This window comes from Bombus impatiens, unplaced genomic scaffold, assembly GCF_000188095.3.
Source record: "Bombus impatiens unplaced genomic scaffold, BIMP_2.2 scf_0102, whole genome shotgun sequence".
NCBI classification, from domain to species: domain Eukaryota; kingdom Metazoa; phylum Arthropoda; class Insecta; order Hymenoptera; family Apidae; genus Bombus; species Bombus impatiens.
The window spans coordinates 1,971,948-1,990,469 of NT_176521.1; the positions used below are offsets into that span (position 1 = coordinate 1,971,948).

At 31.9% G+C, this 18,522-nt stretch overlaps 1 protein-coding gene across 2 annotated transcripts in view; it reads right to left on the reverse strand.

Annotated features, from left to right (window-relative positions):
- Positions 1-18,516, reverse strand: part of LOC100749394 — a 61,378-nt gene extending 42,862 nt beyond the window's left edge. For both annotated transcript variants that reach the window (XM_003486174.4, XM_012395048.3), the window contains exon 1: positions 18,031-18,516. In XM_003486174.4, coding sequence (XP_003486222.1) covers positions 18,031-18,112 — 82 coding nt within the window. In that variant the 5' untranslated portion in view covers positions 18,113-18,516. The remainder of the gene's footprint in view (positions 1-18,030) is intronic.
- Between the last annotated feature and the right edge of the window lie 6 nt (positions 18,517-18,522).

The following is an 18,522-nucleotide window of genomic DNA, read 5'->3' on the forward strand; positions in this document are numbered from 1 at the left end:
GAAATTCTTAAATACATTATTTATTTGTTAAGATTTTCATTTAAATATTTCCATAATATTGATATTTTCCCTTTGGAAGACTTCATTAATTAATCTTTAATTAGTATTTTTGTTGCGATGTATTTTATTAAGGAATGCAAAACGAAAGTTTAATTTGATTAGTTTTAAACCTCGTTTAAGATTGAAAATAGAATTAAATTGGTAGACAGAATGAAAGCAACGTGCGGATAAAATTGTTTAATAAAATCAAAGGATGAAATTTCATGTTGAATAATTTTAAATATTGACTTTGAGAACTTTAAGTACACTGTTTCCACTGAAATGGATTAAATATAAAGAGTCTTTTAGTGTGAAATGTTTTAGTTTTAGCAATATCCGCTCAATCTTCTGAGAATATTCAGCTTTAAAAGCACGTAAATGTAAGGCTGCGTCAAGAAGGAAGATTCATAAAGGATGTAAATTATAAAAGCGAGGAATTCGGTAAACTTATATACTTATATAACTTTGAAGAAATATAAATTAGTTTCTAACTGAATAATACACTCGAAGAAGATATTTTATACATGAAGTAAAGGGAAAGAATAAAATAAAATTTCATTGTATTTAATCTTTAAACTTATCTAATATACAGGGTGGTTGGTAACTGGTGGTACAAGCGGAAAGGAGGTGATTTTACGCGAAAAAAGAAGTCGGAAATATGGAATAAAAATTTTCCGTTTGAGGCTTTGCCTTCGAGAAAATCGACTTTGAATTTTCGTTCGGTACGCGTGCGGTACGTTATAACGAATCTCACTGTAGATCGTTGTCTCGATGGAAATAGTTTAAAAAAAAAAATTTTTTATTCTATATTTCCGACTTCTTTTTTCGCGTAGAATCACCCCCTTTCCGCTTGTACCACCAGTTACCAACCACCCTGTATATTAGATAAGTTTAAAGATTAAATACAATGATTAAGAATATAGCAGAGTTATTATCTTGAAACATTTACTTTTGGTTAAATTACTGACAAGCATTAAACTTTTTTAAAAAAGGAATCAATTTACGAAAAGAGCTTTTCATATATCTACTTTATGTTCCTAAATATATTAATTCTATTAACTATTTACAATTTATATCTTGTCTTTCATTCAATCTCTCAATCTCTCATTTATATCTTATTTATTATACGTACATTTTTCTAACACATTCGTTTAAAATCACTTTTGTTTTTTTCGATGATATAACATGCCATAAGAAAAATTATCTTTCTCTATGCAGTAAATCATCGATCCCGCACGTTTGTTGTGGATATTGAAATATTTGTTAGCATTGCGGTTTCCTTCGTGTTTTCCATACTCTGTAGTCTTCCTCGAGGAGACCTAACTTTATGCGACAGTGAATCTCGCGATTCGATGCAGTCCCGCGTAATTTACATTCTATAAAGTGTGAAATCCAATTTTACGAACCACGTCGTATGCGCTAGTCGCCTCCTTTGGTCGATATATCCGGCGAAAAATATATTTTCTAGAAGACTTTAAAGATGTAACGCGGTAGAAGCCGTAATCTCGGTTACTGCCGAGACGTCGCGACGCCAGCTCAATATCGAGTATACCTTAAAGATCATTACGTATCCGACGGCCATCGCGCCGGTGGTCAGGTATATTACCAGGCACGGAATTCGACGTATCGATTTGCAATTTAGCAAATTGATAACTGCACCAGATGGATAGCCCATTGACTCGATACAATAGAACCAATACCGATGTTAGCGAGAATGCATCACGATTTTGCCTGGTGAGGACGAATAGGAATTTCAAATTTTATCGCAGAACTTGAATTTTCCTGTCGCCGATTTTCCCTTCGAACTGTGCAAAATTGCTAGTTTTCTCGTTGAAATGTAACCTCGTCTTTTATCATTTTATCATTTAGCTACGAAGCATGTTTTCTAAAAAAACCGATGAAACGTCACAATAATATTATAATTTTTAAAATTGTATTATTTTGTCTTTGTCATTTAAAAACCTTATTTAGTATTGTATATCGAGAAACAAACTTTATTTTTAATAGTATCAAGTGCATATATGTGTATACTGTTGTGTAATAACAGGAGGAACAATCGGATTATTTTCTCGTTCATTGTGTATTGTCACTGCTACTGAGATATTGAAACACACACACAAAAAAAACTGTCGAATATATGTAAATTACGAGTGCAACAAGCTTGAATCCGGAAGCTCGAGTGGACAACTCTTCAATATTCCGATAACGAGTGATTTGAGCATTTGTATCACAGATAACTGAACATTTACAGTTCTCATTTACAATATACTAAATAGCTGGAGTCCTCTTTTATCAGAGATTTAAATTGCGAATTGTTGAAATACTTGAAAAATAAAGTGAAAGATTTTTTACGTAGGAATTTGTATACTTAACAATAGAACACAAAGTTTTAATATTTTATATATTTAGAACTTTTAGATATCAATAAGATATTAATTATTAGCAATGCGCACTCTTTTAATACCCAAATCATGTATTGTAAATTACGATAAATGATGTTATAAATATATATTACAAATAATATTTGACAAGACCAATAAATATAGATATACTTAATATATACTTATATGTATAATTCAGAATAGACGTTACCAACATGTTAAAAAATTTCTAATTGAAAAGTTACTAATGCAAGTACAACTTATTCTATTATTAAACATTTATTATTATATATATTTTACTATTAAATCTTCAAATCTCTTTACCAAACTAAATTTGTTAAAAGTTAAACGCGCTATGATGTATTTATAAAATAGTATACATATTTACAATTCCATTGTTCAATTAATTTTAAACAAGTAACTTTCATGCACATTGGTAAGTAGAAAGAAAGCGGTGATAGGTTGGAGATTCAGGAAAACCAGACAGCAGGAAGAACTTCTGAAGAATGGTCGTTTCCTTTTGGCCTTTTTCTTCTTCCTCGAAGACAAACAGCTTCAGTTTGTGTACGACAGCTACTGTATTCGTATTCCGTATCCTTCCACGCATAACACTTCCCTGTGTCTTTTCTGCATGAGGATTATCTCACGAGACGTTCTTTCATACAATTAAATAAGTTATGGCTTATTCGTCACATACGATGCATTCCAATTTATTGTAGTTTTTGAAATTTTAACGCTACGACGTATTTATGGACGTATAGAAGTATATATGGAAGTAATTGATTATAGATTTCTGTTATTCTAATAAACTCGCTCTATTGTTTGCTTATTCTTCAGCGTAGAAACATTATTCTCGATGGATTCATTTATATTCCCATTCTCATGTGAAATAAAACACAGAACTGTATAGACATTTGTGAAGAATGTTATTTTCATTTTACACTGCAAACAATTCTGCAGTAATGAACACTTTATATTAGTTAAAAATATTTTTTTGTTTCCACTACACATAACAATATTCTGTGGTCTATATATTTTCACTGTTATGATTCCTATGCTGTCTACCTTTTATCATCATGAAGATAAAATTTTCAACTTTAATCTTGGCTATTGATTAAACTTTTATGATTTTTATCGTTGCACATTTAAAAAACCATATTTTCGTCACTTTATGATTAATTCTTAATTGTGCCAGAATTACCTAGCCGTGAATTTCTATAATTTATCGAATAAAGCATTCGTGATTAAATTGCGGATTTTTGTGCATTTATGAAAAGCTTGAAAATGTAGGAATGCACAAAATGCACGTAATATGTAGAAGTACATAAAATATTCAAAGTACTTTTTACAATATTTGCTAGGTAAAATATTTTTCAACTAAATATCCATTTCTTTAATTACATTCATAAAAATATAATTTTGCATAAATATCCGCAGTTTATTCATGATACTGACATAAGATTCCCATTATATTCCTTCCATTTCTACTCCAGCAGTCATCTCACGCATTTATGTACCACTTATACACTCCAAAACAGGAAAACAATTATCTTTGCGAGAAAATAAAACACTCTACACAGTCGTTCGTAGCATCAGTTAGGCCAAAGGCCAGAATGTCAGAGCAAGTACGCTGTAACTTTAACGCGAAGCATGATTCAAATATGTGGCCTATAAATTCATTCGCGTTTTCCCTTTTCCGCATTCCCTCCGGTTTGATCTATACACCAAACTGTTCTTTTAAATCTTCCCTTCTGGCCCGTTCCTCGCCCATTCATCTCTTCCTCATACGCCGTGATTTCTTTATCCTTCGCGAGTAGTTTACTGCAAATTGAAATGGATTATTCAGACAGCCGGTTTTCATTTCGTACTCTATATTTCTCGAACCCTATTCCTTTCTTTTTCTCTCTCCCTCTTCTGACAGCTTACAAAGTAAAGAGCGATATCGTTGTTTGGAAAAAGGATTTCAGATGGAAGTAATGGTAATCCCGAAGATTCCCTTTCAAATGTGGCTAAAGTTCAGCAAGAATCAGCAACGGCTTATCGGGGTTATGACACACCGGAACCCTGTTACCAACTCTATCTCTCCCCTTCGCAACTTTTTTTTATCATGTGAATGTGAAATCACTCCCTATCCTGTATATATGTACCTGCTTTTCTATGCAGTAACCGTGCTATAGATTTCTAGAGATGTCTTCGCTAACTCTAACTATATATATTTATTTATAAAATTTGTTTACAAAGAAGGATGAAGTAAAAAATGGCCAATTTTCGCGTAGCCCAACCACCAAAAATATTTGCAGAACGTTATTCTATGGGTTCCAAAGAATTATGTAAGTACAATTTTCTATTGTGATTGGTGAGTTGATGTGTTTGGAAAGTTGTAAAAAAGGTAATTAAAGTATGAAGTGAACAGAGCGAAAAATTGGTGATCGTCAACTTCGAGTCATCATAACTTTGTAACAAATGAACCTATAGAATGACGTCCTATAAATATTTGTGGTATCTGAGTGTACGCAAAAATTGGCCGTTTTCTACCTTCTTGCTTTATATTTTGTCAAAAGACAATTAAGAATTATGCACCAGTTTTAATCTACCATAAGAGTAATATTTAAAATAAATTCGATTTTGCATATTAATGGAATAAATATGTTAAAAATTTGTTACGCGGGTACGATATATGTAATTAAAATTAAAATGTTGTCCCACAGAATCTACTTAATTAAAGCGTTCTATCTACTACTTTTTTAATTTTCCAAGATGAAGTGCTACGTGCTTCCGAATCACTAATTATCATTCTATAGATTTCTCACTCGCACTTTTTCCATCACACGCAATTTAAGTGCCTCAAGAAAGCTATGAAGGTCGTATTATGCCACAGCCGAATAGCATTATCTCAACTAGACAATCTTTATAGATATGACGTTGCTAAACAGTACGATAATTCTTTAGCCCTTTGATCATCACTCGAAGTTTGTCTTCACTACAAATAATTATCTTATAGCACTAAGAAAATGCGAAAATCAAAACCGTACGAAGAACGGTACTTTTAACTCTCTCTCTCTCTCTCTCTCTCTTTTCGCAATTACTTTAATCACTTCTACTTTTAACTTTAGATGTGGAAAATTATTAGAGTTTTGTCTTAATTCCTTTATTCTAGAGAGACGCTTTGACAACTCTCTCGTAGCAACACAATTGAATTTACGATGTAAAAACAACATCGTAGCCCGTTCTTAACGATTCGTTTGCGCCGCTCGAGGATCCACTTTGATGCGACGAATCGCTTGTCTCAGTTCCAGAAGTAGCACCGTGAGTCATTTTATCAAAAGTTTAATACAAACGGTAACTTTCTTCGTTATTCTCTTCCTTCCGTCAACATTATTCTCGTATAATGAGGGCCGAGGAGTATAATTTTACGGCGAACACACTCTTATCGCTTACATTCCATTCGTGATGAATTGAAACGAAGACAAACATTGCCACAATTTATGGCAAGTGCAGCGTAATTCGTTCTATGAATGATGGGATTATTTTATTGTAACGTATGATCGAAATGTGAAATAGGAAACGATCATTGTGCAACATATGCAACAATATATTACTCGTTATTGTAATTTGATACTGTTATGCATTGATGCATACTGGCTTACGAAAGTATTCGAACATACCATACTATAAGTCACATACTCATATTATACCCACTATACCATAGAAAATTTTCACGTCCATATTGCATGTGTTATACGAAAGATTTTGATATTTCACTAACACTGTATAGTGTGATACGATTATCATAACTATATTGGTCAAATGTGAAACCGATCTGAAAATCAATTTACATTTGATAATAATTACTATACTGTAGATTGGTATCTTAGAAAGGAGTCTTTTTTATTGCATTGTTTGTAAAAATGTGGGCTGCTTGTTTAATTACATCATCGATTAACATATTTTTTATTGCTTAACATTTAGTTTTATATTATTATACAAGTTATTGTATATAACTACTGATATATGAAAAATCAATTTTTTTCTCTGCGCAAATTATATTGTGAACAGAAAGCATAGATTACTTCGAATAAGTTTTGGAGACCATAAGACAATACCATTCCCAGCTTCATAGAACAAGTAGCTTCTCCTTCAAATTTAAGCAAGACATTGCGTTTTCTTTGAAAGAATGAGAATGCTGCTTCCATTGACAGAATCAGAAATAGCAAATCGTTTGAAAGCAATAAATCGGACTGTTGATGGCAAAATGTCGAACCGCAGTATCGATTCGCGCATTGCTACGAATTACAGGCACAGGTGCACATTCTTCGCAGAAAGCTTGAGATACACGCTATTAAGCAAGTTATGTAATTAGGTTAATAGGATTTGCCAGAATTACTAGTAAGATTAGTCTTTATATAGACGGAAAGCCTCCGAATGTTACTTCTGTGCTTCAGTGAGCTACTTGTTTTCTCAGGCAGAAGTCCAAATTCATTTCAATCTAAGGGAATAGGAAACGACTATAGCGATTCCTCTAACAGAGTTATATGTACTTTACACTTACGGTAAAGAATACGAGTGCTTGGTAATTAATGTCACAATAATATTTCATTAATGTTTGATAAATGTAGTAAGCTCGTCTGACTATGACTGGTATCATTTCAATGTAATACTTTGAATTAAATAAAGGAATAAATTTTAAGAATTGCCACGCAATATATTCTGACGTTTCAAAGAGAAATGTGGAATATCACTATAACAAGATCAGATTTTTTAATTTTCATTTATTAATGTTGTTTTAAGATGAAAGATCGTCAACGAGTGTAAATAACAGATTTTAAAATAAACATTTTTTATAGTTAGAATAACTTTCGTTTAATTTACTCACGATCAACATAATTCGCAATTATAATTTCCATATCTCTGCAATAAAAGCGCAACGATCCTGATACATAAACATATTTATCAAATGAAATTCATAACTACGATTTCTTAACCTTCTGTTCATTAACATCGAAATTATTTTAAAAATGAAATTCTATATGTATATAGCTTAGGAATAACATCGTTATTGTGGTACACCGGTTCATAAATATAAGTCCCTAATTATTATTTAACGACCTCTGTTTGATAGTTGACCAAGATATTAGAGGCTGGCTACGAAAGTTATTAATAATGGCTCGATGGGCACGCTAGTGGAATTTAATTACGAATAACTTATTCGAAGTTCGTGTTCTTCTATCGGTTCTTTCCTTTTTCGTTTTCCTTCGTTATAGGTATTTTTCCATTGATACTTTTTTTTTGGTGATTCGTTCGTGCAGATCTCGCGTTACACATTCATGCATATCTTAATAATACAACTGTGCCTGTACTCACGGTCGTGCAATAACCAACGACTTTACATCGGAAGACTGGCTCATGCTTGGAACTCGGATCTCCGGTAGTAAAATACGCGGCTTAATTGCTTAATTTCTCACAAGTAAGCCCTCGCTCAGCGTCAAAGAACAAAGGCGAGCACCCGTTACTTTGGCCTTCTTACTTTTACGCGCTATCAACGTTGCTCGTCGCGTGACACTTTAATTATGCTGTCGTGTAAATCCAACTAAAACTAACTTCCACGCTGAAAATTCGATTCGATTGGTAATTAACGTGCACCATGCTAGGGCATTTTCTATACTTGTAGCTTATTCTATTGTATTGCTTGTTTCTGAGTTGGTTTGTCTAAGATATTAAATTCTTTTCAAAACTGGTCTCTTAATTTTAAAGGAAACAGTGACATAAAAGTAGCATTCAAAAGGTAAATCCATTTTATACAACGGTCTCTCGGCAATCACAAAGCCGATACTAAACGATTGAAATTGAGATATTTATGAAATTACTTTTAATTTTATAAAATGTATTTTATTGAGCGCGATTGTTAGAGTGTAGATGTTTGTGTCTTTAAAACGTATCGAAGTATGAAAATAGAATATGCGACATATGAAAATTTAATAAGCGAATGAGAATAAGTACATGTATTGAAAATATGATATTACTTGGTTATTGTGATTATAATGTGAATTACAATAAATTATAAACATTTTTCTATACTGGCAGTGATTGATTGATGATCTTCATGAAATAAAATTAATTTATAGTTCGACATATGTTCGTAGTGGCACATGACATGTGATAGGAGCATATTTAAATTTACTTCATTATTCAACTTCCGTTATTATTGATCACCTCACGTAACATTGTTTTAAAATTGAATATTTTCTTCGAAATAATGTTTCATTTGTACAAAATTCTCTTTCTAATATTTCCATTTACTTATCATTAGTAAATAATAATTACTTGGTAATGTGTGTATATAGCCGTATGCACTTTATAAATTTGTTCGATGGTCGAGTATATAATATTAGACTTTACAAAGTATAAATATCACGTCTGTATATCAACTATGCAATACAATTTTGTAGTCTTCAAAAAGTTGTGCGACATATGCAAAATAATCGATATATGGTTAGAAACTTTTAGAAAATATCTTATTATCAATTTTCAATAAAAATATACAGAAGTAATAATAACCGATGCAATGTCAATGAATAAAACATTCTTTTTCGTGTTGTTAGCAAATTACATAATAAAATTAAACATTCGATTTTCACATTAGTTCATAATTTAATTAAGTTTGACAAATAAGCGAAATCATAGTTTGTATTACTAAACATAAAACAAAGTCTTAGATTACGTATTGTTGTTGAATACAATTCTTTATGTTATCCAAATTGCACGAAACATGTACATATTTCATTGAAGTAATAATTCAGTAGGGAAATGAGTGGATATGTTTGGTCACATAATGAAATACAAATGATAGTGCTTTGGATACAGTTAGCCATAGACAGTATACGAAGAACCCATTTCCCAAGTCTAGATACTTTCCAATCTTTGTTAAGTGTCTACGTATAGTATTACCATAATGCAGATGGAATTCAGTCTTTCTGCTATTTCTGAGATTAAATTGCTTCTACTTCGATTGGAATTCGTAATGTCTTATCGTGAAATTCTATTGCTCCACCTAATCACTTTCTGTCAATTCAAACACTTTTTGCGATCGTGTTGACATTTCCTTCAGTTTACACAATACTATGCGATCTTAATTTATAAGGAACGCGGTATTATAAATGGATCCTATGTCGCAGCATTATAAATAGTACTATAAATGAATACTGATTCAATTCGGTTCGTTCTATGTTATAGAAATGTCAATTATAAAACTTTCATGTTTACTTAAAAGTAAAGGACAATCGGAGATATACTGGAAATTTTGAATGTATCGAATAGAAACACACAGCTAGGAATTTTCTGATTAACATTAGTGCAGCAAACACAAAGAGTTTATATTATACGATGAAAAAAAATATCATGGAGTTTGGAATGGAAAAATTAGCTTTGTACTTTCTGACTGATTTTGATGCAATAATTAATAAAAAATTTCGTTTTTATAATTAGCATTGTACTCATGCTATGAAAGATTTTGTCATATATATCATGATTTTGAGAATAGTTTCGCTGATAGTAATAGCAATGATAAAATGACATTTAAGCTACTGCAAATACGTCATATATGCAAAGTATCTGCAGGGGGCAATTCACAACATTATATTATCTCTCAAATGTTATTCCATTTACGGCATTGAATGTTACCAAACTTCGTCTCTATTCCATGTTCATTATGTCAATCAAAATGAATTGTTCGCAATATCAAATGAAACAAGTCACTTTACTTATAATTATAATATTTTGAATAAATTTATTTCAATTACTTTATCATTGTATAAATCTAATGTAAATGCTGTATCCCTTCACAAAATTTTGTTTCTGATATTATAAAAAATCTGTATTTAAATATTCTTTGCATAAATAAAACACCGACACCAGTTAATACATAAATATAATATTTAAATACTTAAATATTCGATGCATTCACTGTTAAATAAAACATGACACTTTTTCCTATCTTCTTTTATTTTTTAACGCCATGCTTTTATGCTAGGATTATTCATCGTTATATCTTATTATCGAATCATATTTCAATTAACTTCAATTTATTCTTCACGAAATCCGTCACTCTTTCTGATCAAGGATGGGGTATTAATAGAGTTCGACGATTTATGGTATTAGTTTATAAACAATTTACGATCTAGGATTTATAGGCCCTTCACATTTTTATGCCGTTTTGGAGAGTTCAACTTTCCGCTCGTTCACGTTGTTTTAGTTTATTTCCTTTCGCGATAGTTCTATCAGAACATATGCGTGAATTTCTCTCTCTCCTCTCTCTCTCTCTCTCTTCGTGATCCGCCGATTGCACACGAAATAAAAATAAAGTGCAGTTTGTTTTTTCTATGTTGTTACTGATTGATTGACGTGTAACTTTTTTTTTATCCTTCTGCGTGTACTCTCTTACCAAAAAGCTAATTGCATTTCCCTTTAAAGTAAAAGGACTAGTCTTTCAACTTCGATGATAAGACATTTTTTGATGTCTCATTGTTAATACATTAAAGTCAATTTGTTATCAAGTTGCGTTAATTGTGTCGTTTGAGGCAAATGGCATTTCTATTTAAGCAGAAAATTAATTGAATTTTTTTCAGCACGACTTTTTATAATTACGTATCCCATTCGTGAGGATTCTGTTAATGAAAATTTGTTTTATATGTTTAATTGTTCTCTTCTAGCACATCTTGATTGTCCTTATCGCGAAACATAGACACTATCGATGGTTAACGGATATTAAATTCTACACTGCACAGAAGTTAACGCTTCAGTTTTCCAATTACGCTTCAATTTTCCAGTTATACAATGTTGGTATATGTTGTGAAATAGGATAGCCTTCTAGATACACATTGTTGCAGAATGGGTTTGCACAGAAAATGATTCAGACAATATAGAGTATGTTAATTTTGGAATAATGTCTTGCATCCGTGATCCTTTTCATTCCTCTTTCTTTCTATCCTTCGGTTTATTTTCGGTGAAAATGGATTTTTAGATAAATAAATAGTAATCTTCCAATTTTACAGTAAACTTTTCTTTGTATTGATAATTTTTACTAAAGTATGAGTCTTTCGAACTTATAGTATAAATTTAAATTTATTATACTTATATAAATTTCTCTTATATTTGTAGATTTCTTTTTTCTTACAAACATTGTATTGGATTTTGTTTCCTTCTGAATGAACAGCACAAAACTGCGTATACATAAGCACACTGCACATGCAAACACGTTGTATTATAAAATTATTTTATACCGTGTTTTCGTTTCACAATAATAAATTATCTTGATGCACGCATAATGCCTACTCTGTATACACTCAATTAAACTGAATAATTGCACTAAAATTGATTAATTGTGTCATTATATGTTTACGAGATCTCTAAGTTATTCTGTAAATTAAATAAATACGTATAAATTGGGCTAGAGAATAATAAGTGAAAAGAAAGAAAAAGCTCAATAAAATTCACAAATTAATGGAATAATTTATATATTAATTAAGTTATGATTTTGACATTATAATGGTGCGTCAAACACCTTAAGATTTTAAACAAATGCCTGGAACTTAGCACGTTTTTCACCGGCATAACGATTAACAAGCGTCTGTACTTCTCGACGGGGAAACATAATTGTTCCAATATATAGTGTAGAAGGCAGCTATTAGTCTGATATATATCTGCATGTATTAAAGTACATGAAGTAATTGATGTGACTTCTGGTGTATAGCATTCACTTTGATACTCTATATAATTCATTGAATGAAATAGTCCTCGGAAGATGTATTAACTTCGTTCGATATACTTATTGTTACGTCGTCATTGACGCAACACCGGGTATGAAGTTTTGATTATGCCACGGTAAAGCTCCACATTATTTTGTTAAAGTCATTTTCAGTGACACTGAATTTGTTACGAAATAGATTTCCTGTTAGCAGTGATTTGACACAGTTTATTATAATATAGTGAAACAATAACTTTCTCTGTCGAATCTAATCTCATTCTTCTTCTTCTTTATATCACAATCTTTATCTATTTTCATGTTTGCAATATATTGATTATACATAAAAAGTCAGATGATCGAATTATATTAATATAATTGTATTGACTGTATATTTATTGAATTTTTCATGAAATAGAATTTTTATCGTTCATAGCTTTCATTCTAAGAAATTTCAGATTCTAAGAATTTTATATTTCGTACAGAATTTATCTTACAAGGAGATAGCAAGAACTGCGAAATCTGGAATAACTTGGCTGCATGTATATTCGATGCTTCAGGTTGATAGTAAAACAACCCCAAAAGGATTGAGTGTATGGTCCTTTGTTCTCGAAGAATTAATCGAGAAATTATGTTCTCGGTATAGCAACTTCTTATGTTTTAAACGTTCTTATTACAAAAAATTGTAAATAAATTAAAAATTGTAAAAATATGAAGGAGCACTATAATAAATAAAAATAATGAAAAATTTATCAAAAAAATTGTAAAAATTTAATATTAAGAAGGAACATGACATTAGTATTAAAAGAATTTGTAAAGTATAAGATTAAAAAAAAAAAAAAAGCAAGCAAAGAAAACAAAGGGTCGTGCCGTCAAATCCTTTTGTTTTGCCATCAACCTAAGGCATTTAATTTCGCAGTTCTTGCTATTTCCTTATTAGAAGAATCACTGAATCACTGAATGTAAATCACTGAATTTATCGTCAGATGACGTATTTAATACACAAATACGAATATGTGCATTCGACGTAAAAGAAGTCTAATGTTGAAAAATAAATTTTCTTAACATTCATAATGTAATTCCTATACGACTGATTTATTGTATTTTGAAAATTAGCTTAAGTGTTACACATGATAGAACGAGGCTATACGAGATTTCCTACATGTTTTCGGTAGCTCATAACTATATTTTGTATTTTCTATCGATATTAATTGCTATTACATCCAATGATCTCCAACAGGAATAAACAAGACAAAACACTACTAACAAGTTAATAACTTCATTGGTAGACGAAGTACGAACTTCTACAATGGCGTGATTTCCCCTTCCTCTCGAAGATAAATTGGTTACGCGTCAATAAAAATTTTTAATTGAGTCTAGACACGATCGTAAATTGATTCCGGCCTAATAAAGAGATATGCTTGCACGCCTCTGGGGTTTCTCGGGGGAAAAGGTAATTTTATCTACACGGCCCATTCACGTTCGTTACCGAATTGTATTAATTGAACACAGAAAGTTCGTTGAAATAAATTCAAAATAATCATTTCTCGTGCAACAGTAGCGAGAGATCGTAAACATCGCCAAAAAGGAAATTATGTAAGTTTCCAGAGAATCATTTCTTTTACGTTATTTAGTAGTTCACGGTTACGTTTCACTTCGGAGAAACATCTCTCTTAGTTTGACTAATGTTTTCTACCTGAAAGAACCAGCTCTTTCAGACAGCTTTACGTTCGTAATTTAAGTTTCTTATTTCTAAATGCCCCGATATCGTCCGGTTTTTCGCTACATTTTCACTTTAATTTCTCGTTACGTTTGCCTGTATTTAAACTTTGCACTTTAATCCTGTAGATGTGTATTGATTTGGCCATAATTTCCGATATTATTCGAGTGTTGTATTTTAACAACATTGTGATTCTATCTTAGAGCAAGTTAATCAGAGATATTCTTGAATTTTATTGAAAGAGTGTAGAAAAATATAGTCTGACATTAAAATGAAATGTCATTTTTTGAATTTACTTTTCATTTATTAAATAAATCTCTTCTAAAACTTATAAAACTCTACCTATAATTTCAAATTACAATTTGTTATAGCGATTAATACCATAGTGGATATAATCCTTTTGTTTTGCCATCAACCTAAGGCATTTAATTTCGCAGTTCTTGCTATTTCCTTATTAGAAGAATCACTGAATCACTGAATGTAAATCACTGAATTTATCGTCAGATGACGTATTTAATACACAAATACGAATATGTGCATTCGACGTAAAAGAAGTCTAATGTTGAAAAATAAATTTTCTTAACATTCATAATGTAATTCCTATACGACTGATTTATTGTATTTTGAAAATTAGCTTAAGTGTTACACATGATAGAACGAGGCTATACGAGATTTCCTACATGTTTTCGGTAGCTCATAACTATATTTTGTATTTTCTATCGATATTAATTGCTATTACATCCAATGATCTCCAACAGGAATAAACAAGACAAAACACTACTAACAAGTTAATAACTTCATTGGTAGACGAAGTACGAACTTCTACAATGGCGTGATTTCCCCTTCCTCTCGAAGATAAATTGGTTACGCGTCAATAAAAATTTTTAATTGAGTCTAGACACGATCGTAAATTGATTCCGGCCTAATAAAGAGATATGCTTGCACGCCTCTGGGGTTTCTCGGGGGAAAAGGTAATTTTATCTACACGGCCCATTCACGTTCGTTACCGAATTGTATTAATTGAACACAGAAAGTTCGTTGAAATAAATTCAAAATAATCATTTCTCGTGCAACAGTAGCGAGAGATCGTAAACATCGCCAAAAAGGAAATTATGTAAGTTTCCAGAGAATCATTTCTTTTACGTTATTTAGTAGTTCACGGTTACGTTTCACTTCGGAGAAACATCTCTCTTAGTTTGACTAATGTTTTCTACCTGAAAGAACCAGCTCTTTCAGACAGCTTTACGTTCGTAATTTAAGTTTCTTATTTCTAAATGCCCCGATATCGTCCGGTTTTTCGCTACATTTTCACTTTAATTTCTCGTTACGTTTGCCTGTATTTAAACTTTGCACTTTAATCCTGTAGATGTGTATTGATTTGGCCATAATTTCCGATATTATTCGAGTGTTGTATTTTAACAACATTGTGATTCTATCTTAGAGCAAGTTAATCAGAGATATTCTTGAATTTTATTGAAAGAGTGTAGAAAAATATAGTCTGACATTAAAATGAAATGTCATTTTTTGAATTTACTTTTCATTTATTAAATAAATCTCTTCTAAAACTTATAAAACTCTACCTATAATTTCAAATTACAATTTGTTATAGCGATTAATACCATAGTGGATATAAAGAATCACTAAAAACAAAAAATAAAAAGAAAGCTAGTTGCTTTGTACTGATCTTCACGTAACACGTTTCGATTTCCCTTGTAATGAAAATTTCTGTCGAGTTTCATATTTTCTAAATTTCATTCATTTATTTAATCCCAAGATAGAAGCTTTCATAGCAAAATCTGCCTACGCTGAATGTATGCGTGATTCACTTCAATTTTCCTCATGATGACATTTTTTTGTCAAGCTTTGTTTTCTAAAATTTCAGCCAATTATTACCAGATCCTAATACGGAAGCTTTTGTACGAGAATCTGTTCACGTAGGATGCGAACGTAACTCGTTTCGATCTTCCTTGTGATGAAAGTTTCTATCGGGTTCTGGTTTTTGAAATTCCAGTCAATTATTACTTGATCCTAATACGGAAGCTTTCATACGGGAATCTGTTCACGTAGAATGCCAGCGTAATTCGCTCCGATCTTTCTTGCGATGAAATTTTCTGTTGGGCTCTATTTTTAAAAATTTCAGTCAATTATTATTTAATTATAAGACCGAAGAGTTCGTACAGGAATCTGTCCACGTAGGAAGCACACGTAGCCTGTTTCGATCTTCCTTGTGATGAAATTTTCTGTCGGGATTTGTTTTTTGAAATTTCAGCCAATTATTGCTTGATACAGGAGCTTTCATAGGAAAATCTGTTCACGTAGGATGCGAAAGTAACTCGATTTTCTTTCTGACGAAAATTTTGCGGCGGGTAATATCGGTGAAAAACCTTTCTTAATCCTATTCCATGGCGGTTCTGTCCGACATAAAAGGAGGAAACTGTAATGTTCCATCGAAGCGGGCGCAGAAACCCATTCTCCGCAATCGGTGAGCAAATGTCCCTTCGGTAGATTACGATTACTATCGACATCTAATAAAGACAGCCTCGAATTCCGTAAATGCATTAGATTTTCTTCAGAATCGAATACTTCCGGTGAGATATGTTTGCACTCAACATTTCTTTCGTTGCCTCCATACTTTATCTCAACGAAGTTACGTGGTGTAAGTCAAAACACGGCTCCCGTGTACAATTCCCGGCAGCGATTTCTCAACTCTCGAAAACCGAGTTTCAAATACTTTTACGAAGACGAATGAGTTGGCGTGTCGTTTCGAAAAAGCCCCGTCGCTTTCAGCTGTAGAAAAGCGCGCCAACGAAAACTGATTGAACCTTTAAAAATTACAGACCCCTATGAGATACGTCGCTCCATACGGGTATATCATACCGAAAGCTATATGAATATTCGTTCTCCCCTTATTTATTATGCGATAACGATTTTTTTTAAATCAAAATGATTCGATCATTATTAATTTTATTAATTATTAAATTTATTAATTTCGTCTGATATGATATGAAATTCGCGAATCTATTACGCTAACAACTGGATAGAACATCATCGTTCTCTTCATTTTGTCTATTATCTCATCAAGACTTTTTTAACGATGTTTAAATTTATTTAATTTGATTTGAAATAAAATCAAGAAATTATAATATGTTACGTCGTGTGATTTGTCGTATGATGTTGTAGTAATTTGTATATTCCAAGAAATTATATAAGTAAATTGCACCAAAAACTACGTGAGATGTTACGTTCTCTTTTTTTTTATTATTTACTTAATTTTTTTAACACGATTTGAAGTAGAGCAAAGAAGTTATGTATTACCAAGGATTTGTACATCTAAACGATTAAGTATCTTTAATTGATTTGAAATGATAGAGAAACGTTATGTATTAATAATAATTCGTATATTTTAAGAAATTGCACTGTTTCTATTTTTATTTTTGAACGCTTGAAAATATTAATTCTGTCGTTTGTTTTCTTTACGTACTTGTAAAAACTGCAATGATATTAAAAAAAAATCAATATGGAAAAAATATGAAAGAACATGTACAGATCCGGTGATACGCGATGAATTGCAATGGAATGCGAAATGCGTTGATTATTCGCAGCAATATCAAACTTGACGTAATTGATCACTTTCAAGTCTTTTATATTTAAAGTTTCAAACGTAACTTTGTTTCGGCCCGATTTTTTACTCGGTTATACGAAGGATATTCGATTTCTAGATCACAACTGGCAAATAAATTTTCTGGAGATTGAATCAGCAACATTGGCGGATGAGGTCAGCGGCAAACGTAAAAGAACCATTCATTTCCCGCTCTGATCTTTTAATAATCAGATAGCTAACACGAACTTACGTATTTATTATCCATTGAAATTTAAATATTCGTAATTAATAATCAAATTAAATTAAATATTTTACATTCTAGGATATTTAATTTAAAAAATTGCAATTGCTTTCGTTTAATTGTTCTTTCACTTTTTAAAGATTATTTAAAAAGGTAGTGTAAAAGAGGTCCAAAATTGTTGCGTCTCAAGTAGTAAATCCTCCTTTTAAATTATCATTGATATGGTACCAGCGCGCTTCCTTAAAATGAAACAAGGGATGAAAAATATCGCAATGGATCACTGCGTATCTCATTCGCACGGTGATTTCTTACCGATCACAAAAACGGCGAGGACGACAAAAAGGGACGCGAAAAGGGAAGGTCGCGCTTCTCGATATCTTGTGGCACTTCTCATCGTGTCTCCGTGTTTCCAATTTGTTTTTTCTTTTTGTTATATTATACACTCATACGCTCACGGTTCACTGCTCCGTGTTCATATTAGCACATCCTCTATCTACTCGTTGTCACACTTATTCCAAAGATCCATTCACCAGACACTTCACCAAAATGACAAAATCCCTTGTGTTCGTTCGTTCATTCGTTTCGAAACATCCACTGGTAACAGAGAGAAACTTTCTGAGTTTTAAATTAAACACCAAGCGAGCGAGTCTTCTAATTAAAAAAAAAAAGAAAACGAACGAAACAAAAGCGAAGGGTTGACTCGGTGAGACGAGAGTTCGATTCGTCGATCTCTGGTCGGCGATGGCGCGCTGCGCGTCTCGGGACGGCGTAACGCGAAGAGCTCTTCCGGTCGACGTACAAGCG